The sequence below is a fragment of the Solanum lycopersicum genome, chromosome 6 (genome assembly GCF_036512215.1).
Source record: "Solanum lycopersicum chromosome 6, SLM_r2.1".
In the NCBI taxonomy this organism is placed as follows: Eukaryota; Viridiplantae; Streptophyta; class Magnoliopsida; order Solanales; family Solanaceae; genus Solanum; species Solanum lycopersicum.
Window position 1 is genome coordinate 43,850,349 of NC_090805.1, and position 27,337 is coordinate 43,877,685.

At 33.6% G+C, this 27,337-nt stretch overlaps 4 protein-coding genes and 1 non-coding gene across 10 annotated transcripts; 3 read left to right on the forward strand and 2 right to left on the reverse strand.

Moving 5' to 3' along the window:
• Window positions 1-3,508: 3,508 nt before the first annotated feature.
• LOC101261629 (uncharacterized) lies at window positions 3,509-9,359 on the reverse strand. Of its 4 annotated transcripts, none has more exons than XM_010324413.4 (6): window positions 9,150-9,359; window positions 8,739-8,877; window positions 4,818-5,074; window positions 4,087-4,174; window positions 3,796-3,862; window positions 3,509-3,711 (listed from the first exon to the last, which is right to left on the reverse strand). In XM_010324413.4, the coding sequence occupies exons 2-6, from the start codon at window positions 8,792-8,794 to the stop codon at window positions 3,658-3,660; spliced, it is 522 nt and encodes a 173-aa protein (XP_010322715.1). In that variant the 5' UTR covers window positions 8,795-8,877; window positions 9,150-9,359; the 3' UTR covers window positions 3,509-3,657. The 4 variants fall into 4 exon arrangements, with proteins under 4 accessions (XP_010322715.1, XP_010322716.1, XP_069155449.1 ...); XM_010324414.4 differs by having other exon boundaries at window positions 4,818-5,079; window positions 9,150-9,344; XM_069299348.1 differs by having other exon boundaries at window positions 4,818-5,817; window positions 9,150-9,333.
• A 55-nt stretch (window positions 9,360-9,414) lies between these two features.
• TRNAR-CCU (transfer RNA arginine (anticodon CCU)) lies at window positions 9,415-9,487 on the forward strand. Its single transcript has one exon. It is a non-coding gene; the product is annotated as a tRNA-Arg (tRNA).
• A 4,349-nt stretch (window positions 9,488-13,836) lies between these two features.
• LOC101261336 (DEAD-box ATP-dependent RNA helicase 15) lies at window positions 13,837-20,728 on the forward strand. Of its 3 annotated transcripts, none has more exons than XM_004241726.5 (12): window positions 13,837-14,003; window positions 14,164-14,292; window positions 14,792-14,892; window positions 16,008-16,180; window positions 16,283-16,514; window positions 16,610-16,728; window positions 17,176-17,232; window positions 17,317-17,501; window positions 19,137-19,281; window positions 19,373-19,456; window positions 19,539-19,602; window positions 20,427-20,728. In XM_004241726.5, the coding sequence occupies exons 2-12, from the start codon at window positions 14,177-14,179 to the stop codon at window positions 20,435-20,437; spliced, it is 1,287 nt and encodes a 428-aa protein (XP_004241774.1). In that variant the 5' UTR covers window positions 13,837-14,003; window positions 14,164-14,176; the 3' UTR covers window positions 20,438-20,728. The 3 variants fall into 3 exon arrangements, with proteins under 3 accessions (XP_004241774.1, XP_025887381.1, XP_069155450.1); XM_026031596.2 differs by having other exon boundaries at window positions 13,896-14,003; window positions 15,903-16,180; XM_069299349.1 differs by lacking the exons at window positions 13,837-14,003; window positions 14,164-14,292; window positions 14,792-14,892 and adding an exon at window positions 15,650-15,782 and having other exon boundaries at window positions 15,903-16,180.
• Window positions 20,729-22,574: 1,846 nt separating this feature from the next.
• On the forward strand, window positions 22,575-24,050 carry LOC101248984 (probable sugar phosphate/phosphate translocator At4g32390). The gene has a single exon (XM_004242173.5). It carries the CDS (start codon window positions 22,703-22,705, stop codon window positions 23,723-23,725), a length of 1,023 nt encoding a protein of 340 aa, XP_004242221.1. The 5' UTR covers window positions 22,575-22,702; the 3' UTR covers window positions 23,726-24,050.
• Window positions 24,051-24,306: 256 nt separating this feature from the next.
• On the reverse strand, window positions 24,307-27,193 carry LOC101261037 (pentatricopeptide repeat-containing protein At4g21065-like). Its single transcript, XM_004241725.5, has one exon. It carries the CDS (start codon window positions 27,050-27,052, stop codon window positions 25,229-25,231), a length of 1,824 nt encoding a protein of 607 aa, XP_004241773.1. The 5' UTR covers window positions 27,053-27,193; the 3' UTR covers window positions 24,307-25,228.
• Window positions 27,194-27,337: the final 144 nt, after the last annotated feature.

Consider the following 27,337-nt stretch of genomic DNA (forward strand, 5'->3'; position numbering starts at 1 on the left):
AAACCCTGAGACCTGATACACCTTACATTTAACTTTAGAAGGAGAATAAGCTTGGATACAATTTCTAATCACCTAAGATGTCAAAACTTCCCCTGAAATGCAAAGAGAAGAGATATTAGATCAGTTATCATCTAAATAAGAAGTACATATTCAGATTTATCATTATGTCATATATCTTCATGCCCTACTCATTACTTTAGCTATACTAATGGCACCCCAACCAGCTTGCATGTACCATAACTAATTAATGGGCCACCAGTCCATCCCACCGACACATATGACCACGTTAATTCTTCCCAGTAAGGCTAGAATAGATGGGTGCACCATGTGTTGTAGTTGATATTCAAACCTAGAATATTTCCAAGTTGTTAGTCCTATGCATTAACCACATAGGCATCTCCTCGTAGATCAACATTATGCTACTGACAAAGCGTATTATATATGTTTCCTTACTTATCAATAAAGAAATTACAAAAATTAGGTTAATTAGTCAGTTGATTACTGGAAAAGATGGGCAGACATGAGCTGAATTTGAATTAGTAATAACTATACATGATGAAGGATACTTACTTCTGGGAAGGAACTAGAGCAGGATCACAAGGGTGTGTCATAGATGAATTCATCATTCGACTCTTATTCACGACATCAGGACTCCTTTGCTCCAGACTAGCAGAACTATTCAATCCTAATAAATAGGCTACATCAATTGGATGGAAGCACATGAGTAACAGCGGAGTTCCATATTTCATGATGCTTGATGACGGACCAGGTGCTTCTTCAACAAGTAGATATCTCCTTTTTCCCCAGTTGATACAATGTCCACGAGGAAACTTACTATGTTTCTTTGGTTGCACAGTACTCTAACAAAGCTTTTGAGAGGCATGTAAATTGGATCCCTCATGATGCAGATTTTCTAGACCGCTTGATGAAGATATTCTCCCTTTTCCAATATCCCATTCTTCACAACACCAATCCACTGGTGCATCTAACGTAATAGAATTTTTAACTAAACTAAGTCATTATATAAAATAATTTACCAAAGTAATATATTTTTCAAAAAATTTACAAAACTAGTATAAACGTATTTCATGGTAACGTTTTAGGGTATATTTTATTTTTTAAAAACTAACAGCATTAGGTTGATATACGTCACTGTAAGTAACGTTTTACTCCTAAAACGTTACTGTGAGTAACGTTTTAGGAGTAAAACATTATCGTGAGTAACGGTATATCAATCTGACGCTATCAACTTTAAAAAAATAAAATATATCCTAAAACGTTACTGTGGAATACATTTATACTAGTTTTGTAAAATTTTAGAAAAATATATTATTTTGGTGAATGACTTTATATAATGGCTTAGTTTGGATAAAACCTCCAATATAATAGCCCAGCATGCAATATCTAAATGAAAGATAAAAAGTTGACTATTTTTAAAATAAGAAGAGGACTATGTATGCATAAAAGATATAGACAGTTATTACGAGAATTAAATACCACAACATGCACTAAATATTCAAAAAGGAAAGCAAAACTGATAACCTAACTAGCAATTTCCTTCAAGATGAACTACCCCTTGTGTAAAAAGATCAATCTCTCTTTGAATTGTCAAGTAAACTAAAAAAAAAACTTCCCCTAAAACGCAAAGAGGAAGAGAGATTAGATCAATTATTATATGACTAAAATGTACAAACTCAGATAATCATGATCTTGTATATACTTTTAGTGCCCTACTCATTATTTTAGCGATACTAATGGCATCTCAACCAGCTTGCATGTAGCTTTACTAATTCATTTGGCAACTTGTCCATCCCACAAACGCATATTGACATGTTAATGCTTCCCAGTAAGGCTATGTCAAATGGGTGCACCATGTGTTGTAGTTGGGATTCAAATCTAGAATGTCCAAGTTGTTAGTTCTATGCCTTAACCACAAGGATATCTCCTCGTAGATCAACATTATGTTATTGACAAAATGTATTACATATATTTCTGTATTTATCAATAAGGAAATTGCAAAGATAAGTTAATTAGTCAGCTGACTTCTAGAAATGATGGGCATTCAAAACAAACATGAGCTGAATTTGAATAAGCAATAACTATACATGATAGAGGATACTTACTTCTGAGAAGGAACTAGAGCAGGATCACAAGGGTGTGTCATAGATGAATTCATCATTCGACTCTTATTCACAATATCGGGACTCCTTTGCTCCAAACTAGTAGAACCATTCAGACATAAAAAATAGGCTACGTCAATGGGATGGAAGTACAAAAGTATATAAATTTTGCTAAAAATCCCTTGAGTCATGGTTGCCATGAATTTGGTTAACACATCCCTTGAGGAGACCGTATCTATCAGCGGAGATTCATATTTCTTGATGTTTGACGACAGATCAAGTGCTTCTTCAACATGTAGATATCTCATTTTTCTGGTCCGTACCTCTTTTTCCCAGTGAAATTTACTGTGTTTCTTTGGTTGCACAGTACTCTGACAAATCTTTTGAGAGGCATAAAATGTAAATATAATCATCGTGAAAGGCATATATATATATATATATATAAAAGGTACGGATGATCCATCAAGGTTATGTATCTCTTCAGTCCTTTGCATGTTGTATTAATGCACAGTGGATACATTAAAAATTATAACTCTTGTTTCTTCACCTCAACGGATGTATCTAATCTGTAAGAATTTTCTTAACTCATCAATCTCTATCTCAGCCGCTATGCCTGATTTGAGATTCACAAAACAAATATTTTGACCAACAAAAATTTATCACTTTTATCGCGTTCATACATTACCTCACTTTTCCAGATTCCAAAATGTTTCAACAAGATCCATAAGTTCATGTTGTATCAAAATAATTTATCAACAAGTTTAAAAGGTTCTTCGATGAAAAAAGAGAAGAAATTTAGATACATAGCAAATCCAACTTCATGTTTCATTACCTTCCATGTGTTGTACTTTACACTCATTTGAGAGAAAATTATCTTCTACAATGTATCGGATCTCTATTTTTTTTCCCCGATTCATCATTATTCAATTTGTTGCGATGACTGAAATTTTTTCAACAACTATTTCATCACTTATGTATGGTTCATATCTAACATCACTTTTCGAGATTCTTGAATGGCTCAACAAACCCATAATATTCGTTGTGCATCTTATCAAATTTTTGACAAACAGGGAGAAGCAATTTGAATTTCAAAACCCTTCAATGTATAGGGAGAAGCAATATGAATCTTAAATTTGTTGGAATCGTTAAGAATGGTGTCTGTCTGATTGATAGTAAGAAAGAATCAGTTCAATGTGATTATATTCGCGATCTTTTTAGTAAACCCAACCAAATAGTATCAGTTTTCAAATTTTAAAATCAAATCAAACCAAACCAAATATAGAAGAGTAAATAGTATAACCTCAATTTCTTTTAGTAAAATAGAAATTAGAAAAGCTTTTATGCATGTATTTATTTGTTTTTTCTTTTTTAAATTTGAAAATATAAACTAATAAAAATTAAAATATCTTCATTTAACTTTTGGATATCATTTTTTATTTTAATATTTTAGAAGTCCTTATAAAACATCCAATTAATGTGATAAAAACTTGCAGAAACACAATTTGCAGTTGCTGAGAATGATGAGTTATGTGGCTGCTTAATCATAAAGCCCCTCCTGCTCCCACACATCAACAAGAAAGTCTACCATTTCCTGATATATAAAATGCACAACAGTTAGCAACTAGCTACATGTAATATGGAAAGAAAAACTATCTTAGCTAATTCGATAACTTACCGGTAGAGGGATTGGCTGAGGGAAAAGCTTATTAGTCCCTAGCAACGTTACATAATTTGTATCCGAACTGCAATTTATGATGGCAGAATGAACTTGTCACACATGTATGTAATCCAGCATAATGCGCGATAGTTGAAAACAGTTAACAGCAAAAATCACCCCAAGTCAAAAGACACGGTATCAAAACTATGGCCTGCACGCCTTTTCCCTTGTCTTTCTACCATCAGTTAATTTTTCCCTTTACTCAAAGAACTATTCATGCTTACACCTCCAAAAATGTGAGAAACTTACCTTAATTTGGGTTCTCGAACTGAGGCACCCTTCTGTGGTGTTTTATTTCCACACCATTGTTGCCTCGTTTGATTCCAAAGAAGTAGACCTGTTCCAGGTAATGTTTAATTCAATGATACGACAAAGAAAATACAGAAAGGAGTTTAAAACTGAGCTAAAATGAAAAGAACGCCACAAGATCATGCTTTCAAGTTTGTATATGGTCTCTCTATTCTATGCCTCAAATTGTGCATGGGATTTCTGCAAAGCCCATAAGCCATGCCATTCATAGAAAAATGAAAGTTAATCAAGATACCCACCCCCTTTGAAAAAAAACAGAAATCCCAAGTGTTTATGAAATTTTGGGTCGACCCTTTGTAAAAATTCGATGAAATGGGAACATTTGCAATAAAATCCTAATACAAGGGCCCTTTTTTGGCCACATCCAAATGAGGCAGTGGCATGACCAAAAAATGAGACAGTTCGGGGCCCTTTAGATGGACCAAAGTTCAAGAGTGACCCTAGAAAGCAAGTAATTGAAGTTGAGAAACTATCAGATAATTATTTAACCATTTTTGGTAGTGTTCCCAGGAAAGGTTTATCTATCTTACCCATTCGTCATCATGAATCATGTCTCTGTATTTGTGTACAAATACTAAGACGTTGCTGATCCCCATGCAGGTTTACTTGCTACTAGTAAACAATTGGGATGATTTACATCAAAATAAAAGGAGACGAAAGTATGCACTTGCCATGATTTACAAATTCCGAAGTGCTGCTCGTGGTGCCAGAATTACTGTGAGGATCAAGGGCCGGATTAGATGTGCTAATTGATGAGATGCTTCTCTGGGAGGGAAATGTGCTATTCTCCATCTCGCATGCACTACTGCTCCAAAAGTCGTCTCTTAAACTAGTTTTCCTCAATCGTTTGCTCGGAACTTTCAGTCCTTTAGATGGCTTATCCACTGAAACAACATGAGGAGAATTCACACAGCATCCAAGACAACTTCTGCTCTGTTGCAACCAGGTTTATAACCATTGAAATTGATTAGCGGAGCAAAAGTTACAATAAGCTACCCCAACAAAATTCAACATTCTAGGTGCAATTAAGCTACAGATCCATGGACAATCTAATAGGCTTTTTTCTTATTAGGTGTACCCAAATTTGAGAAGTAAAGAAATATAAGCTACAAATGACCATTAAGAAACCATTAGGAACCACAATCGAAGTCAACAATCAGTAATGACAATCACATATTTAAATCCTGGAATCCATGCTTCCACAAATAATCATAAACATTGAGAACTTTAAAATACAGGCGCAAAAGTCAAAGGAGCTAAGCAAAACTGATAACTAACCATTTTCTTAGTTAGTAGTTAATAGCTTCTGAAATATATTAATTAAATAATTCAAAAGCTAGAATCTGTCAAGATTGATGAGCAGCTGGCTGATTCTTACCTATGGAGAGATGCAGAATTTTGGGTAGGTATGTTATAAAGTTAAACGTTAAAAATGGTAGGAAATCCGGAAAACTGGCCATGGAAGATATAATCTGAAAACTAGAGTTGCCTGCTTTACTTGGATCTCTATCCTTGGTTTGTGTTACTCATGACAGTCCATGATGCTTGCTTTACTTGGGTTTTATTATAAGCAGTTGATGCTTACTACATGAAGAAACTTGTGAATCAGTTCATCGCCTACAGCCTAGTTCTCCATTGTAATTTCTCCAGACAGTTCATGATCTGTGTTTCCTGAAATTTTTGGGATTCAAATAATCATGCCAAACAGGCCTTAAACAGTAGCCACAAGCAGACATCAAATATAGGAAGTAGTCTCTACTGTAATGCAGTACCAGTTGCATTTTCTGAGAATATCTGGCTAGAGAGAAACAATAGATGTTTTTCGGGTAAAAAGGAGCATCTCTTATGTAAAATCTAGATGTTTGAAGAATTTATCTTTGTGGTGTAGCAGTGTAGGGAAAATGTTGTATCTGATAAAGCTACACTGTTAAATCTATTGTATTCTTTCAACATCTAGAAGGAAAACACTTGTTCTGGTGTACTCTTCTTTTGTACTTTCATGGTACTCTTTATTGGTACTCGTTATAAAATCCCCACATTTTCATTAACAAGTTTTGAATTCTAGGTATTGATTTCATAGCAAATTAGAATTCAGCACAACACCCTTTACTATCTTTAAGCTTGATGCACACCAAGTCAGAATTAAATCGATTGAATTAAATAAGTCAGAACACCACAAAGTACAGAACTTGATCTCCTTTAGGCCTATAGAAATTATGATGGTCTCTTTTGCTGGTCTAGCGCTGTATCTGATGTGAAAACAAAATTATTCTTATATAGTTTTAATAGAATAAATCATGAATTTAGCGGAACTGCAAACATTGTGTTGTAGGGGAGTGCAAAATTGTTGAAAGAAAGACCTGAGAGCCCCATAAAGTGGCTACCCCATAATAATGTGAGCCTATATTGATGCGTAAAATGATCAAGACGGGCCTCAGACTAAATTGAATAGATCTTTATGGACAATTTGACTTTAAGCTCAATCAAAAGCCTGGACCTCTGTCCAGTTATTCAGCTAGCAAATTAAGGTCCACAGCATTTACTCACTCATTTTTTTTAGAAAAAACTTGATTGTTATGCAATTTTTTTTCGAACTTGGTAACTTTGAAGATAGCTATGCATTCAGTAAGTCATTTAGCATGAATGATATCATAAAAGTGAAGAACTTTTTGATGTTAAGTACAACAGGACAAGAAAGACGATAGGAACGAAGTGGGCAGATAGAGAATGTTAACACAATTTTCTATTTTGACCCAATTTCCATATTTTCACTTTCTAACTTTTATTCTTTAGGGCTCTTAAAATGTTCTAATTCCTTCACTAATTATCAGCTAATAAAGATTCACAATTGATCCTTTATAAAGGACATCTTCAAAGAGGAGTAAAAAGTTGTTTTTATAGGTTATATCATCTCTGAAAGTATTCTAACCCACTTTTGATGTTAACTAGTTCATGTTTTAAATAATCTTTAGTGGCTTTCACGGAAACGTTACCTAGATGGTAATGATAGTTTGGATAATATGTTCTTAAGTGCTTATCAATAAGTAAGTGGATTAGTTCATCCCCTAAAACATGTCTCATTGTGGTTCCAACTATTACCTAAATGGATTTTAAACCAGTGTTCGCTACAGCTTCTTCTGTTAAATTAAAAGGTAAGACTTCAAGAGAATCATTAGAAAAACACTTCCTTTCTCCAATCCCCATCATTATGAATCTCAATATCCAAATGACTTTGAGATGATCATCCCAATGAGTTACCTTCACAAGAAAAGGAAAAAAAGATGTAGCCACCAAATCAATGGCTTCGAGTGAATTAATAAGTTTAATCCAGTTATGGACTGCAATCAGATAAGTTCTTATCAAGAAACCAGTATTAATGGACCTGTTACGTAATCAGATTGAACTTGAGATGCTGTTAACGGATTAGCAGCATAATACCATTAACAGTATTTTGACAGGTCAGAGCGACCTGTTTATATAAAAATTTCTATAGGGCCATTGGCAACCTAATCTATGTTAGCCCCAGAAAAGTCAGAGTAGCTTGAGCATCTTAAAGCTAAAAACAAATTGGAATCCTCAAATTTATCCAGATCTAGAAAATAGATCCTCAATCTATTCTCCACTAAATTATAAGACAGGACAAAAATAACCTCTTACATTACAAAGGGATCTGCATTTTTCCTTCAACTTTTCCATCATCACCTCAATAAGGGCTCGAAGATATTTTCCAAAATACACCAAAACTGAACAAAAAGACTTCCTTTCAAAAGACGGATTCATTTCAATCCATAAACAACCCCTAATACACATGGCTAGATGAAAAACTTTTCACACTGCAGCTGAGCAAGAGAACTCTTTTCAAACGTAGCTAACCAATAAAGGTACATGAGGAATGTGGCATTCAAAGCAAGAAATACCTTAACATATCATGCAAAGTATGAAAATAAAGGAAACAGATAAAGGAACCAGCTAATTCCTGCTTTATGCACCATTATTACTTTGCTTAGCCTGCAAGCAAGTACCCAGATTCCAAATCACCCAAAAAAACTGCTGAAACCACATAGCTTTCCCAATAAACTAAGAAGAGCATTCTAAAGAATTCGTACTAAATTTAATTGCAACTCTTCACTCCTAGTCTCATATTCTTTTACTTTCAATAATAACAAAACTTCCGCTTTTTCTTTCCCAAAAATAAAAATCACTTGCGCCTAGAGGCGGATCTAGAAATTTAGTTCAATGAGAACAAATTACACCGACCACCACCTTATCACTATGGTTACAATCATAGCATAATATATAGTATATACATACACTTCCACACAAACACACATATATGGTTCAAGTCGAGGGCAGTGGTTACGAGTACAACCACATGTATTATAATACTACATCCACCCCTGCCTCGCTCAGGAACAAAAATACAACAACAACAATTTCAATCAATACCAAACTCAAAGATGGGGCTGAACTTTGCTCCATTTAAGCTTATCTCAGACCAATACTACACAAAAACACAACCCCCCCCCCGGAGTGTTTTATCCAGTTAAATTTTAGTTGGGAAACACATATAAAGGAAGAATCGAGTTACTCACCCCATGCAAGCCAATATGCGGTATATCCAAGAGGCAATTGATCTACAAAGTTGCATTTACAAGCAAATGGGTTTTCGTCAAAGCACAGATTTCAACCCTCTGGACCTCCAATACAGAAAAAAAAAACACATCCCCCCACCTGCAGAAGAAGCTCAAAATAAGTGCAAAATCAAAACTTTTTACTCTTCAGCTATTGACAGAAGTTAATAATTGTCTCAATTAAATCAGTTCAGGTCGACTCTATGAAGTATGAAACAATTCTGCTGTATTCTCAGATCAATTTTATTTTAGACATCCTATAAATAACCGACAAAATGGGTATGCGAAAAAAAGCAAAAGAAATGGTCTTTTTAGTTACTCAGTCTAGTAAATTTCTTAAAAAGCAAAACGGAAGAAGAGTGGAATTGAAACCTGTGAAAAAAGCGTAGTTGCGGGATGAGATTTTGTTGTTGATCTTTGGGTTGGTGAATAAGCGCTGAAAATCTTAAAGAATCAGAGAAATTCCTGGTGGGTTTGCTAGATTTGCAGATATCAGTCAGTCAAAAATGGAGACGGAAAGTTGTCGTGCTGAGCTGCTGGTGGTGGCCACTGGTGCGGCAGTGGGCCTCGACTGTCTTTTGTGGAATTAACTTTTTTTATCTTATTTGTTAAAAAAGAAAAAGATGAAAAATGTAAAGCGCCTGTAGCTCAGTGGATAGAGCGTCTGTTTCCTAAGCAGAAAGTCGTAGGTTCGACCCCTACCTGGCGCGATTCCTTGCTTTTTTTTAATTGTGTTCCTTTTTTCGAACCAAATTCTGGCTCCGTCGTTGTATTTAAAAATTTTTATCTATTTAAAAATTGCTAGAATCAATAAATCCATATATCATATTTCTGCGGACATAAGAGTTTCCTTTTTTATGATTGGTAGAAATCACATGTTATGCTATATTTTCGAATGGATATTTATGTCATGATACAAGTTCATGTTTTTCAAAAGAAATGAATGAGATTGGATTGGAATATCGTTTGTAGGAAATTTTATTTCTTCCACAATAAGATCTAGATAATTATTCGGCTTTTTGAGGAAAACCAATAGAAAATGTGAACTTACGAGTACATGTGTTTTCTGTACTCACAGCAGGCTTATATGCAAGTGAGTACTGGTTTTAGTGTAACCTACTGCTGCTTTATTAAATCAAATTCGATTCTATTTTTTAAATCTGCTCATCTTATTATTTTCTAGATAGTATGGTACCAACACTATTTTATTTATTGTTTAATTAAAAGTGTTGTTTACTCATATTACTATCTGATTTGGAGGCAATGAATTTTCAGACAATCTATCACACAATTTATGTTCACATTTTACACGATAATAGGTATCATCACAATTTAAAATAATATTATAGATCGTACAAATTACTTCATTCACAGTAATCCATTTTCCCACCATTTACGTAAATTTCTCCTCCTATTTTTGTGGAAAACATTAACATAATATACGAAACTATTGTCACCCAATTATTTAATGCAAGTGTTATCGTAGAAAGATCACGATTTTTTCAATTAAGATGGTATAGTAGAATCACTACTTCTATTTCTTTAATGTTATTTCACTTTTTTTTATTAATATCATACAGTAACAAACTCTTATGAAGCACTTATTATTATTTTATTTTATTTGTAAAACTAAATTTCTTTTTATACTTCGTGTAATTAAGATTCAAGTAAGAAATAAGTGAGGCTCGCTAAAATATTATAGATTGAAAATTTAAGTCAAATAGATAATTAAGAATAGTGCTAGTAATATCATGTTGGAATGGGGTGGAAAAAATGTTATTAAATAAAACTTAGCAACAAATAATTGTATGTACTTAACTACACTAAATAATTGTATGTACTTGACCACACTAAATAATAACTCGTAAATGTCTGCTTTAAGTGATTAAGTTATTTTTCTTTCTTTTATTGTAAATAAGATGTGATTCAAAAAATTATTTATTGATCATCAATTTTTTCAGGCGAAATGGATATTATTCATTGAAAACAATGTTCAAAATAATTTAATTAGTCCATTCCTTTGTAAATTTAAATCTAAGTTTCAAAAGTAAAGATAAATATTCTATCTTCATGGATAGATTTTGAGGATAAACATTTTCCATCTTTATGTCATTTATTGAATTATCTATTCCATCTTACCATCACCATATTACATTCATTTATTAACTTTTTTCAATAATTGAAATTTGACCTTCTGTTCCTATAACTCAAAGAAAGGACCGAGAAGAAATAGTATAATAAGTTATGTTACTTGTGATGCTTGTTGTAGTCAAATCTTTTTTCCCTACGATTGTGAAGTTATAGACTTGTCATAAAATTGAAGAATATAATAATAATAATAATAAAAAGATAATCTTCAAGTTTTTCTTTTTTTATGGCGCATTAGTTGAGTTAGTAGTTAAGGAAATAGTTAAGAATTATGGAATTTCATACTAAAATGAGAAAATGGCCAAAAACTTCTCTAATCTATATTTAGATTTTCAATTACACACTTAAACTTTACGAAAATTCTATCACCTTCTGAAGTGTTTAAAATTGAAATTAATACATCATCCAACACTTAGCTGACAAAGAGAATGGTCACTCTCTTTGAGAGAATGAGCATAAAAAACAAACATTAAAAAATTTATTTTTAATTTTCTTATTCATAGTCTTCTTCTCCATAGCAATATAGACCAAATTCTTCAGTAGATTCATCATTGTAAATTTCACACAATTTTAAAAACTTTTATGTAAAAAAAACTTTTGAAAATCAATCAATTCAATTGAAAATAAAATGATATGTATTTACATCATTCAAAAAAAATAATATTTGGATCAGTTCTCATCAACAAATCAAATTCAATCAAACTCCCAAATGAGGATGTTTTTTTTTATAATTTATATTCTTTGATTATCAATGTCAAATCTCAATCAATAAGTGGATTGTAATCGTCATAGTTGACCTCCATTAATGGCATTGATGCCTTCATTCGTCCTCCATCTTTCCTTGCTCACTTTTTTTAGTTTATAATTTTTGTTCCCCTATCTTTGTTGCTCCAACTATCCACCATTGTCTTTTCCTCCGGCAAAATCCAAACCACCAATAGAGACCCGTTCTCCCCTCCCCCTCTAATCTTATATCTCTCGTTTCAAGATAACCACCATGAAAACCTACTCTTTCTCCCCTACCTTTATTCCTCACAATTCAATAGGAATTTGAAAGAATTGGGTGAAGAAATTAGAAGAGTATAGGAGAAAGTTAAAAAAAATTATGAGAAAAATTTTAAAAAAATCAATCAATTTCCGTGTGAAGTTCACATGCCTAGATAGATGTGATTGTGGCTTTTTAAGGATGTAATTATTACAATTTTAAACAATTCAGGTGGGTGATGAGACTCTTGTAAAGTTAAAATGTGTACTTAAAAATTCGAATATAAATTAGGGGGAGAGCTGTAGATCATTTTGTCGATTAATATTTTAGTAAGAACAAAAAAACTAGGTGATTCTTTCAATTTACCTCAAACTAATTGAACAAATTTACCAATACTTTTTATAGAAAAACAATAAATATTTCATAAAATTAATTAAAGTCGTGAAATTTAATTCAGACATTCAATCATTAAAAAAAAAAGTTAAAAATGCCAATTTACATAAATAATATATTATATAACTTTATTTACAAATTATAAGATATATGTCCTCTTACATATGTTAGCCTTATTTTTTAAAACACAAATAGCATGATCATTATCAATGTTCAAGAACGTCACCTCTTTTTTTGGGTAAATCATCACACTATCAAACCGCCACTTGTTTATATCTAACACAATTTTGATACAATTTAAATAGAATTTTTTAAAAATTTTACTAAATATTTAAACAAAAATTATATAAAACAAATATATTATCTGTATTATGTGTGAATTTCAAATACTTTGATACTATTTAAATTAGTTTACATTGTTAAAAATGTATTATATTTATTATGAAATAATAACTATCGAATTTATATAATATAATATCAAATTCGAATGGTATCATAACCAGTGGTTAAAGTACAATAGAAATTGAAAGAATTGGGCCAAAAAAATGGAAGAGTGTAGGAGAAAGATAAACAAAAAGGGTAACTTTCGCATGTAGTAAATAAAAAATTTATATTTGTATCCTATAGGAAAGTTTGCATTATTGCGCTCCATAGCAAACATAGAAACTGTATAATTCGCTATACATATACAGTTGAAGCAAATTGTATAAAATGAAGTGTATAAAACAAGAAAGAGAAAGACACTTGGGCAGAAAACTGTATAAAAACGAAGTGTTAAAATGAATTGTATTATTATAAGTGTAAGAACGATTATATATAATTTGAATTTGTATAAAATGAGAAAGAGAGAGACAAAAGAGACTTGATACGGAATATATAATTGAATCGAATTGTATAAAACTAGAAAGAGAAAAATTAGATACAATTTGAAAAATGTATAAAACGAGAAAGAGAAAGGCAAAGGAAACTAGGTAGGAGAGTATTTTTATTGTATAATTATAAGTGTATAGGACGAAAATATGTGTACTTGCATGTGTATATACAATTTTCTCACGCTTTATACAAACAGAAACACAATTTATATATTTTGTTTCTGTTTGTATAAATGAGAAAGTCGAGAGTGGCAAGCGAGATTTGGGAGAGTGGCGAGTGAGATCTAGAAAAGGGGAGAGAGGGAACAAAAATATGTATTTATATAATTTTCTCTGCTTTATACAATTAGAAACAATTTTTATACACTTGTGTTTGTATGAAAAGTGAAGAAGCGAGTGAGAGATTGGAGGAGAGTGGCGAGTGAGATATTTGAGAGAGAGGCACCTGACAATTTTTTGCAAACATTTGCTGTGGAGCAGAATTAAATCAAACCCTAGCTACTCTATTTATTTTAGATTATTAGTTTGCTATTATATACAATTTTCTAAAAAAAAAATTATAAGGAAACTTGGAAAAAATATTTATACATAGACCTCCCAAATTTCAAATCTACCATTCCCAACTTGTACAAAACCGTAATTATGATAAAACACAAGGACAAAAATGGTAGACAAATTTCAGTATCCCTCTTTATTAACCTATCCCCTTTCAATTCAAACATACTTATCACACACTTTTTAGTTCTACTAACATTTTTTTCTGCAGACGCTCCAAACCCTAACCCTAATTCGCCGCAAGAACTCAGCTTTTCCGGCAGTGTCCAACTGGTAAACACTTCCCCTGTGAGAAAGTTTTCTTTTTTATTCTCTGCGATTTAGTTTGAACTTTGAAAGATTTGATCTTTAGTCTAGAAAACTAAGTATTCATGTTTACTGATCTGAATTTTGATACTATTTGCTTAATGAGATCTTCGATTCACATTTACAGTAAAGTAGCTAAGATGGGAGATACAAAGGAGAACGAAGCTTACGAGGAAGAACTTCTCGACTACGAAGAAGATGATGAGAAGGCCCCAGATTCCGTTAATGGAAAAGTTAACGGCGAATCTGCCAAGAAGTGAGCTTTACTTAAATTTCTATTTTTCGTTCTCTTCTTTTTTTTTTTTGAAATTTGTATTGTTCTGTGATGCTTAACATAGAAGTTGACCCTGAAGTTTGACCCAATGTGTGTAAAGCAAGTGGTGTGGCTTGTGTTTGTTCTATAATATTTTCTACTAAGTAATAGAGTATACTTGTTCATTGGGATAATCAATTCGATTGTTGTGCCTCAACTTTATAAACTGAGATTGAGAGTGCAAAGTGCTTAGGGTAAATATTTTTTCTTGTTCTTTTTAATATAGTTTGAGTTGGAAAAGCTAAGGTCTTCTGTCATGTAGTCATGTACATATAGCGAGAAGTAAGGATCTCTTTTATTTCCATTTTAGCAGTAAATATAACTGTGCACCTACTGAATAAATGGTTAATACGCCACCATATCTGATTAATATTCTTCTTTTCTTCTTCTTAAGTCTGTGATTTTGATATTATACTAAGTCTAAATGTTTTTGTCAATGTAGGGGTTATGTTGGAATTCACAGTTCTGGATTCAGAGACTTTCTTTTAAAGCCAGAGCTACTGCGGGCTATTGTGGATTCAGGGTTTGAGCATCCCTCTGAAGGCAAGTCATCTCTTATCTGTACATTGATTTTGCAAATTTGTTGTTCTATGGGTGTTAATATTTCCTTTTTTGATATTTTAACTGCCAATAAGAATATTTTTCCGCGTGGTGTCAAGTTGTCCACCATGCTATTCAGCTAGTGGTCAAACATGTGTGGAAGATGGGCATGGGTTAACTGAGTTACACTTGCATGGGCTAAATTTGACCATCTTTGAAGGCATTTTGATCTCTGTGGTTTTGTTTTTTCACTCATTAATTTATGAGTTTTCTTGTTGAAATTGTGCAACATTCAGTATGCTAGTGGTTGAGAATACTGTTCTTCAGAGATGTCATATTTAGCCCTTAAAATTGTAATCCAACCCAACACGCCAATAAACAAGGATAATGCTCATAGATGGTCAGTATGGATACAGTTGAACTTAACCTATTAAATAGCGCAGGTTAATTTGGGCTTCCTAAGATGGCTTATAGTGATACATAAGAGAACTGGAAAAAAGAAGATGCCAGAAACAATGAGTGTATATATTATTTGCGTTGTCACCAAAGAACTTGGCCGAAAAATAAAATAAGAACTGTTTTTGCTTGGTTTGGGTTGTTACATCTATTTCTCCAACTGCACTCAACAGTCTCACACAATTTCCTTCTTCAAAGAATCAGAATATTCTTTTTTGTTACTCTGTTTGGTGTATGTGTATATCTATCTACAATTCACCTTCTTTATCCAACTATTAAAAAAGAAGTTTTTCTCTGGGAGCAGGAGGTGGAGAGGGAGTATACTCTATGCTTTCACCAGTGCTATAAGAGGATCTTCGTTTTCCAAGGGTGTTAAGCTTCAAATGAAGCAAACATGTACTTTTTTGAAAACAAATGCTTAAAAATTGGAACACCCAGTAATGCACGCTGTGTTCAGTTCATTTTTTCTATTTTGTTTATTCATTCATTGATTTTGGTAACACCCTGTTTGCCTTTTTAATGGGTTCTTGACAATCTATTTCTCTATCTGTTTTCAGGTAAATTATTACTATCACTACTATTTTGGAGAAGTGTACTGTGGTAAACTTTTTAAAACTGAAACTGAGGCCTTTTTGGCTCCACTCTATTTGGTTCTTCATCAGTGCAACATGAGTGTATTCCACAAGCTATTCTGGGTATGGATGTTATTTGTCAAGCCAAATCTGGAATGGGCAAAACTGCTGTTTTTGTTCTTTCGACTCTGCAGCAGATTGAACCTGTTCCTGGTCAGGTTGCTGCTTTGGTCCTATGTCATACAAGGGAATTAGCTTATCAGGTATGCAATGGAATCTGCTGTTCTGCTTCACTAATCATATTTTTCCTCTCCAAACATATCTAGTAATCCTCTTTTTTTGTGGGGTTCTTTTGTTGTCTGCAGATCTGTCATGAATTTGAGAGGTTCAGCACATATTTACCTGATATCAAGGTTGCTGTCTTCTATGGTGGTGTCAATATCAAACTTCACAAGGAGCTTCTGAAGAATGAATGTCCTCATATTGTTGTTGGAACTCCTGGAAGAGTACTTGCATTGGCTAGAGATAAAGACCTTCCTCTGAAGAATGTGAGGCATTTTATTCTGGATGAATGTGACAAGATGCTTGATTCACTTGGTATGTCTTAGCTTAATTTTCTGCTTTCATGATTCTAGTTGCCTATTTCCGTGACACTATTTTTTAGCAACTCATTACCTGTACTATGTTTGCAGACATGAGGAGAGATGTGCAGGCAATCTTCAAGATGACTCCCCATGACAAGCAAGTAATGATGTTTTCAGCAACGCTCAGCAAGGAGATCCGTCCAGTCTGCAAAAAATTTATGCAAGATGTAATGTCCTCTGCCAGTTCTACTTGAAAGTAGAAGTCTTCCGATTTCCATCATTTCAAAATTCTGCTAGCATTTAGTAGTGTAGTTTATTGAGGATGTGTACGGGGAAAAATGGGTTGTTGTGCACTGAGCTTGTAGTTCCTTTGTTTTCTTCCATTTGTGCATGTATCAGAAGTACAAATTAGAATGTTTTTGTCATGGGAGTAAAGATGTTACGTGGGATTATCTAGGTCGGATCAATGCTTGCACTATTAAGGGAATTATTCTTGTTAGTAGTGTTGTAAATATGTTGAGCAACGATGAGAAATAGTTGGTCTGATTTTACCATCTCCCGAGAGAAAATGCCCAGATGGATTGTGGATTCTTCTTCAATCCTCATTCGTTTCATTCTGGGTACCATTAGCTTCATGAAGCTCCTAATATGCTTTACTGTGACGTTCTTTTCAGCCAATGGAAATTTATGTTGACGATGAGGCAAAGTTGACCCTTCATGGACTTGTACAGGTACATCTTGGGTGCGAAGATATGAAGCCATGATTTCTATGCATCTGAATTAACTTTCTTATTTGGTTTCTTTTATTACAACAGCATTACATCAAATTGAGTGAAACGGAGAAAAACCGGAAGCTAAATGATCTGCTGGATGCCTTGGACTTCAATCAAGTGGTAATATTTGTCAAGAGTGTGAACAGGGCAGCAGAGCTGAATAAATTACTAGCGGAGTGTAATTTTCCATCTATCTGCATCCACTCTGGCATGACTCAGGAGGAAAGGTATGTGACTGTTGTTGATTGCAGTTTTCCCTTTGCACCTACTTCTATTCTAGTTTAGCATGAAATATGGCACAATATTGATATGATTTTTTGTGATAAGTTTAGGTAGTGACAGCCACTTTTCAGCCTTCCTGATATTACCTGAATGATTATATTTTTGGTTTTATACTACTAATTGGGAGTAACAAGTAAACAATTAACTAGACAATTAGAAAACAAAGTGATTTGCTACGTATGTAGTTAATAGATGAAGTCCTAGAGTTGTAGTTCTTACTCTAGGTGCTAACTCAATGGGTAATACCTAATTAGCTCGCTATTATGATTGGGGATTGGTTATTACTTTGAATACTAAATATCTCTTGAGTAATGAGGAACTTGGCTCATATTAGCTTTCTCAAGTCAAATAAGACAACATTACATGCAATTGATTATGAAGCCAAGAGAGGTTATTCCTACTCTTGTTCAAAACTTTGTTATTAAGCTTAATTGACTCCTCAATTAGCCTTAATACCTTGTTATCCAGATTACCTAAACTCAATTTTTCATTGTCAATCAAGAACTTAGTTAATAGGGCATAAAACAATGTTTTAAACCGATACTTTCACATTCAAGCATAGAAATGACTAAATAACCAATGAAACAAGCTTCACATTTATTACCTATAAAGTGTAGTACAGTAGGGTTGAACTATGAGCTTGGATGAAGAGCTTTAATGGAAATTAAACTAGGAAAGCCTAAACACATTGGCAATTAAAAAAGAAATTGCTAACTCTAGTTGGCGACCTCATTGGAAATGGGTTATTAAATGGCTCAAAAGAGCTTATCAAATCGCATAATTATTGACAAGGAAGAAACTAGAGCCAAAGATAGACTTGAAATCGTTTTAAAGTTGCTAGTGCAAAATGTCACTTGGATGCCCCAATGTGAGTGAGAGGTTGGCTGTGGATGAATATAGGAGAGGTAATGGGAGACTGAAGAAATATTGGGGAGGTGAATTATACAGGACATGGCCCAACTTCAGTTTACTGAATACATGACCTTAGATAGGAGGTTATGGAGGTAGGGTAGAGAATTAGTTAGGCAATTGAGAGTTGTCTCATTTCCTTCATATTAGTAGTTGTAGTATTACTCTATGAGTTTCTTGTTATTCCATTTCTATTTCAAATTAGTGTTTCATATTCCTTCATATTAGTAGTTGTAGTATTACTCTATGAGTTTCTTGTTATTCCATTTCTATTTCAAATTAGTGTTTCTTGCCCTTCTCGATCAGATTATTTTGTTGTAGCGAGTGTCCTTTCTTTAGTATGCTTTGTCATGCTCCCTTAGCAATGTGTCTTGGCTTCTTCTCCCTTGTTTTTTTTCCCGAATTGCTTTTACTTGTCCATCTGAAAGCACCCCTCTATCTCCCCGGGTGTAAGGTTTGGGTACACACTACCCTATCCAAACCCCACATCTGGGATTACACCGGGTGTGTTGTTGTAGTCTTCCCTGTTGAAATGGTTAAGTTTGGAGATCTTCCGTCGAATTACTTCAGGACCTTGTTGCATGTCAATTGAGTGGAATAATTAGGGTGTGAAATTCTTATGATGCTATTCTTGATGTATGTTAAACTGTAAGTGACTATTTGACTTGTAGATTGACGCGCTACAAAGCTTTCAAGGAGGGTCATAAGAGAATTCTTGTGGCAACTGATTTGGTTGGTAGGGGCATTGACATTGAAAGGGTTAACATTGTTATTAACTATGACATGCCAGATTCTGCAGACACTTACCTTCACAGAGTAAGTCCTTATTTATTTGGATTCACAGTTTCAACTTTTGATTAATTATGCTTTTAGTGTTAATTATTTTTGTCATTGAAAACATTGATAGGTGGGTAGAGCTGGTAGGTTTGGGACGAAAGGCCTTGCCATTACATTTGTGTCCTCTGCGTCAGATTCTGAAGTTCTTAATCAGGTTTGGAGACTGTTGAATATTTTATCTTGTTATGGAAGTATTGTCCACAATTTTCTAAGTTGTTTGTTCTTCACCATTGTAGGTTCAGGAAAGGTTTGAAGTAGACATAAAAGAGCTTCCTGAGCAGATTGATACTTCTACGTACAGTATGTCGTCCTCCTTGATGTTTAGTTTATTGATGCCTTTAATGTTTCTTGGTTGTGGAAGTGCTTTTCTGTCTGACTGAAAATAATGGAAGCACATTTAGAACATCTCATGGTTTATATGGAGGCCTTGAGTTGTAGTTGTCTGCTGTGATTATGTAGCTTCATGAGGATCTTGGACTGGCATATGATTTACTTAAACTTGTAGTTTAACTTCTGAAAAAGAAACAAGATGTTATGTCCTAGACGTGAATTCTAGTCCATTCCTCCGTTTGCAGAATGACTATCTCGAGAAGTGTCAAGTAAAAACTGAACTGGAATATAGATGAGAAACATGTATCTGCTAGTTTTTTGTTGACTTTGAAGAGCCTGTTTGGATTAGCTTTGGCTTATGACTTCTAAGCCAAAAGCCACAATTAGAATTTCTAACTTGTGGCTTTTGGCTTAAAAACAAGTATTTATAAGGACTTCTATAATTTTACCCGAACACTACAAAAGTGCTTAAAAACTATTTTTGTCAAAAGCACACCTAAAATAAGCAAATCCAAACAGGCTCTTAGATCTTGTGAACTGAATTGTGCTTCTCGAAAAGCAAAGGGTGGGTTAGTTAGCTCCTTTTTACTGATTTATTTTGAAATGCCAGCCAATTTGGGTATATTAGGTTAAACATTTGTTCCTCACCACTAGTTTTGTGTTAAATGGGTTTTATGGATATTTTCAGCTATGATACCTGTCGTGAGTTGATCCCATGCAGAGGAATTCTGCCATATCTTGATGCTTTTAATCAAGTTGATCTGGGGCTAACAATTTTTTGTTTGTTTATGCAGTGCCATCTTAGTGATATGAGAGTGTCCTGGCGGATATTAGTATCATTTTGCCTGAAGATAAGGGGAAACTGACAGATGTTTGCTTTAGTTTATCGCCTATCTTGGCCTTTTGGACCTTCTATTTTGAAGGAATGGTGGCCTCCTACTCTATGCTTTTGACTCTGCTGGACTGCTGTACCTTAATTGAACCATGCTGTTTCTTATCAGTTAAGAGGAACATGACAAATGTCTCTTGAGTGTTATCTTGTTTAGCTCTATAATTTATACTTCTCAATGATTTATTATGCCTAGTTTTTGAATCATATTCTTGTTAGCTGTTTAATTTAAGTTTCTAGAGCTATTTTCCTGCTGGGATCGTGTGGAAACCCGCTGGAATAACTTGAGGAGAAAATTTTGTTATCATTATGGGGGTTGGAACTCCTCAGTTTGGCATAATGAATTATGTCCTGGTGCTGACATAAAATGTTTCTGCCCCCTTGAATTTAACTGATGATACACATTGTACTGTTAGAAATGGCCACGGTTGGACTTGAGTCTGCTGATTAGTGACCTACTTCATCGGCTTTAGCTAGTAGAGCTGCTGTTTACAAGTGTATGAGTGGATATTGGTGCTATCTCTTGCTCGTAAAGTGAGTGTTAATGCCCATATAAAAGATGCTTCAGTGGAAGCATATTTCCCATCTTACACCAGCAAGGGAACCCATCTCGATAACGCCAAGTTGCCTGAAACCATATGTTGTATGTCTTTTTGTACCTCTCTACACCGACTGTTATGGTTATGTTTGCATGTGTACTTGTTACAATATTCTTGGTTCTATTTTGTGGCATGTATTTCTAGCAGGTCTTTAAACTGTTTAGATGATAACCTGGTGGTTTTGATTGATTGAATTGAGGATATGGATTATATGTCCTAGGATATATGTTCATATTTTCTAATTCAATGTTAAAAGTGTAGGTATAATTAAATAAAAATTGTTTTATTTCGTACTAATAATTATAAACGAGTAAAAAACTTAAATTTAGAGAGGTTAGATTATGATATGCATTTTTGAGTTCGAAGTAGGTTTTTGTGTGGGCTGATATTATTTTATGTATGAATTAAATTAATTTTAATTTGTTCAAATTCAAATAAACCTCCCGTTGAGAAGACTTTAAAAGTGACTGGTCTTTATTTTAGTTTATCTTAAAGATTTGTTCTGAATCGAAAATTAACTAGAGATTTAATTTATGTATATTAAATTATCTAACCATTCTGTCTGCCTAAAGATGCATTTGTTCTTCCTCTTTTAAGTTGCACTTTTCACTTTAGTGTAGAAATGAATTCACTACTTATCCCTATGATCCCCTTACCTAGTAAATATCGAAGTATGAAATTAAAACACGTGCTAATTTTTCTAAAAAATGAAAAGTAGTAACAAGGATTTTATTGAAAAGATAGAGTATCAGAGGTCAAACTATCAGTCCTATTTTATTTTATAGTATATAAATTGTTTATAATTGAATAATTTGATTAGATAAAAATATATATAAATAAATTATAATTAAGAGTTAAAAGGCAACAACCTATAAAGCATATTACCATTCATCTATTATTATTTTGCTATAAACACGGAGTAGTAACTTTTCATAAGTTCGTATTACTAAGGAAGTCAAAAATAAAAGAAGCTCCATTACAAAAATAATAACTAAAAAAATGAATCCTTTGATATGTAGTCTAATTTATCTCTAAATTATAATTTATAACTCGCGATTGTAATTTTTGGACAAATTTATAAGATAAATTGTTTCAAAAATAAGTTTGGATAAAATTTATATTATAATTGAATATACGAATTTATACCAAACGATCCTTACTCAGTGTAATATTTTTCAAGCACACATTAATATTATATCTTTTATAACTATTCTTTTCTTTCAAAATAAGGGTGATCTTAGTAAGATTTATATTTATTAAAAAATTAATAAATATAAAAACTATTTCTTTAAAAAAATTAAATAACATTTAAAAGATATATATTTAGGAAAATATTTCAATTTTTAAGATAATATTTATTTTGAGATAATGTTTTTATGGATAAAATACTATTTATTTGATGACGGTGGACTCCAAATTTTAAGTATTTCTTTTTGTATTAAAAAACATATGCTATTAATTAGACTTATACTCAAATTGGTTAATTAAAATTTTCCTACATAAAATACGAAGTCCTTTCATTTTTTTTCCCATCTCCTCAAATTCTACACAACCAGTTCCTCCGCCGTGAACTGCCACCGTGATGGCAAAAAACACCACCCTTTCCGGCGGAGTACTGAAAAAAGTAATTCTTTCGTATACTTACTTAGCAATCTGGATTGTCCTCTCCGGCACTGTCATTGTATACAACAAATACATACTTGATAAAAAGCTCTACAATTGGCCTTTTCCAATTTCTCTTACAATGATTCACATGGGTTTTTGTTCTTCTTTAGCTTTCTTCCTCGTACGTATCCTCAAATTGGTTGAACTTTTCACCTTATCCCGCAGAGTGTATTTGACTTGCGTTTTACCCATTGGTGCCCTTTACTCTGTTTCACTATGGCTATCAAATTCTGCTTATATTTACCTCTCTGTTTCCTTCATTCAAATACTTAAAGCTCTAATGCCAGTTGCAGTTTACACAATTGGGATTTTGTTGAAAAAAGAGAGTTTTAAGAAATCCACATTGTGTAACATGTTGGCAATTTCAATTGGGGTTGCTATTGCTGCTTATGGTGAATCAAAGTTTGATTCTTTTGGGGTTTCACTTCAATTACTTTCTGTTTTAGTTGAAGCAACTAGATTAATCTTGATTCAGATTTTGTTGAACTCAAAGGGAATTAAGCTAAATCCTATAGCTACACTATACTATGTAGCTCCAAGTTGCTTTCTTTTCTTGTCAATTCCATGGGTTTTTGTTGAACTTCCAGTTTTTAAAGAAAGGGGTTTTAGTTTAGATTTTGATTTGATGGTTTTTGGTAGTAATTGTTTGTGTGCATTTGCATTAAACTTAGCTGTGTTCTTAGTTGTTGGAAAGACTTCAGCTTTAACAATGAATATTGGTGGGGTTGTTAAAGATTGGCTGCTTATAGCATTTTCTTGGTCTGTGATTAAAGATCGTGTGACTCCATTGAATTTGGTTGGATATGGATTAGCATTTTTGGGAGTTGCTTATTATAATCATCAGAAATTGCAGAAATTGAAGGAAAAAGAAGCAGAAAAGAAGTTTCAGCAGAATGATGATGAAGAAGAAGGTGGAGGCAGGACTAATGTTGACAGGTAGAGAACAGTAATGGTGGTACAGGGAAGAAGGGTGATTCACAGTACTAGGTTTTTTTTTTTTTTTTTTAAGATATATATTTTTTTAGTTCTGGTTTGAAGAAAATAGAAATATATATATTTAATAATTTTATTTATTAGTTTTTAATTTTACATAATAAATGTTATATTTTGTTTTAAGTTTACATATTATTATTTTATGTATTATTTTACAGAATGTAACGACAATAGCTTCGAAGAAACATAAGAATATAATATATCTTGTGACATTTGAATGTGAATGAAGAAATAAATTGACGCATGTCAATAACGGTTAGTTTGCTAATAAATTAAGCATTATTTATTATTAGATTACATAAAAGTAGACACTTTAGTTTTATTAAACATCCCATAAGAAAAACACAAATATTCTTTGACATTTTTTAAAAAGTAAGTCTTATAAAATCTTTCTAAAAAGTATATTTAAATTACAACATATCTAGACTTTGATTTGATACCGTCTTCTTTAATCAAATACCAAATCAAATCAATTTGCATAACGACGAGGGCAATACTGATCCCAACTATTAACATGGGGCAAAATTGTGCGGAAGGGCAATTTTGACTTTTTTCCATTTAAATATTTTTTTTTCTGTATTTGAATTTCAAAAATTCATAAATAAACTGTTACACTTTTAAGTCATTTATCTTCTTGTTCATTATAATAATTACTATTATTATCATGCATGGACAAATCTAATGAGCAATGGAAGTTGTGATACAGTAATGTTTACTTCCTTGTAACTCGAGCCGATAACTTTAGGATTGGAGCTGAGTACTGCTTACCATTCGATCAACTTTCTCTTGTCAGCAGAGTGAATAATCAATAATCAACATTATTGCTTCTTCTTTTAGCAAAATATATGTTTCCTTGGAGATGAAAAATTCGCGCACTAGCACAAACCTCTGGCTATATGCAGTCTCAGATGAAGGGCCAGACCATATTTGATCCATTATATGTAACCTTATATTTCTACAAGAGGTTGTTTTCATGACTTTGAACTCATGACATCTTGGTCACACGAGGACAACTCTTACCGTTGCTACAAGGCTTCTCTTCTCAAAGCATCTTCACGCAACTATTATTATGAGCATTAGTTTTCTCTGTCAATTGTAGAAGCCTCATGCATCCATCAACTTTGTTCAGTATTAGTGTCATCTACAAGTCAAAGACAACCAATTGAGTATACCTGCCTTTGTGACGATGTTTAAGGAAGCCAATGATGCCATGATTACAACGACTCCATCGAAACAATGCCTCCACAGAGAGACAAAGATACAAAAGAAACTCAGGAAATCAAGAAGACCGTCCAAAAAATGAATGTCCTTTTGTAGCATCATACTTTTAGTTCCATTGTTCACGCAAGAAGATCATGCATATTGGATTAGCCGCTCAGCTAACAATGCTCATGAAAAGACACTCCTGGTTGCCATGACTGATATTGATTACAACATCATGCACATTAAGCTACCAAAAGTCTTTGCATGAGCAAACCCCATCTACGAAACGGTGAAATCGGTTTCTGTCCCTGACCAATATTTCTCGCTTGTAAGTCTTCGAAATGAATTTAGTCGCAGAGTGGCAATCTTCACAGACTCGTAAGTTTTTCACGATTCGGATAGGAGTTCCAGGAGGTGTCTTCATAAGGGCAAATGCAATAGCAAGCTTTTCACTATGCCTATTTACAGCTCCTTCTTTATCTTCTTCATCGATATCAAGCAACACTTCTGATGTTGAAGCAACAAATCCAGCTTTTCTAATCTCTTTCCCAATATCATCCACCATCTGATGAATAATTTTGTACTCACTATGACTTTTATCTCCTGACACAAATTCATAGATTTTGTTGTATAGTTCAATCATAGTGCTCCCTGGAACCTTTCTCATTCCCTTCTTTGCCATAACTTCCCTAATCATGGTCTTCTTTTCCCAAGAAAACATTTTTGCATAAATGTTAGAAAGCATTACGTAATTAGATTCATGCATAGGCTCATATTTTATCAGCTCTTTTGTTATTTTTTCACCAATCGTCAGCTCACCATGAGCACGGCAAGCAGTAATAAGTGTTCTCCAAATTACCGGATTTGGCTTAATCGGCATTCTCTTAACAAAATCCAATGCTTCTTGCACATGTCCAGCTCTACATAACAGATCAACCATGCATCCGTAGTGTTCTATCTTAGGTGAAATCCCGAATTCCTTTGTCATCGAATAAAAGTATCCCTTACCTTGCTCAACTAAGGCCGAATGGCTACAAGCAGTAAGTAACCCAATAAAGGAAACACCATCAGGTACAACCCCATCATTCTTCATCTCCTCAAATAAAGAAACAGCCTCAGTTCCCCGGCCATGCATCGCCATACCATCTATAACTGAAGTCCAAGAAACAATATTCCTTCGACTCATGCTCCTGAACAAACTTAGAGCTTTATCAACATCACCACATTTTGCAAACATATCAATTAAAGCATTCCAAAGAACAACACTCTTTGGAACATTCTCCCTCTCGATATATGCCTCGAGCCACTTCCCTAGCTCAAGCGCACCCAAATCTATGCAGGCAGACAACAAACAAACCATCGTAACTTCATCAGGTTCTATCCCAACAACCTGCATTTCTCTAAACAACCCTACAGCCTCACTAGACAAACCCCATCTCACATAACCACCTATCATGGCACTCCACCCTACCGAATCCCAGTTAGGCATTTCATCAAACACCTTCCGCCCATACTCAACCCCACCATCACAGCAACAATACATATGAATCATAGTATTCAAAACATGAGAATCATCATCAAACCCAAGTTTCACCACTGACCCATGAACAGTCTGGCCTAATTTCAACTCACCAATCCCAGCACAAGCCTTAAGCACAAAAGGGTACGTAAACTTATTAGGCCAAATACCATAACTTAACATTTTACCATACAAACACAAAGCATTATCCTTAAAATAACTAGTTACAGCGTAACTTCTGATAATGGTGTTGAAAAGAAAGGTATCAAAGTAATGGGTTTCAACATATGGGGAAAAGATGAATGATGAAGCGTGAGCAATGGCGTTAAGTTCAGAGGAAATGGAAGTGAATTTTGTGAGCACAAGGGGGTTACTTTGCAGGCCTAATTTGAAGATATGGGATTGAAGTTGAAGTAGTTTAGGCAGAGAATCGCAAAGTTGGAGGAGAGATAAGCAATTCTGCTCTGCTGCTCGGTTCTTGCTGGTGAGTGATAGTGATAGTGATGTGTGAAGTGAATGGAATAGCTTTGATTTTGAAGGTAAATGCTGCATCTTGTTGATGCCATCAATGGCGACGAACGCTAATCCATCTTACTTCACTGTTCAAAAAATATTTGGAATAATTAGCTATATTAACTCAGTTAAATTATGTAATCATATTTTAATTTAATTGTGATATGTAGTAAACTTTGTCGGTCACCATTCTCTCTCAAATTCTGGCTCGTCATTCTCCATCTTTCGCTCGCTCCTTTTTGCTTTTATACAAACATAAATGTATTATTTGTATTTGTCTCGATCGCCACCCTCGCCTCTATCACTTATACAACTGAAAACGAA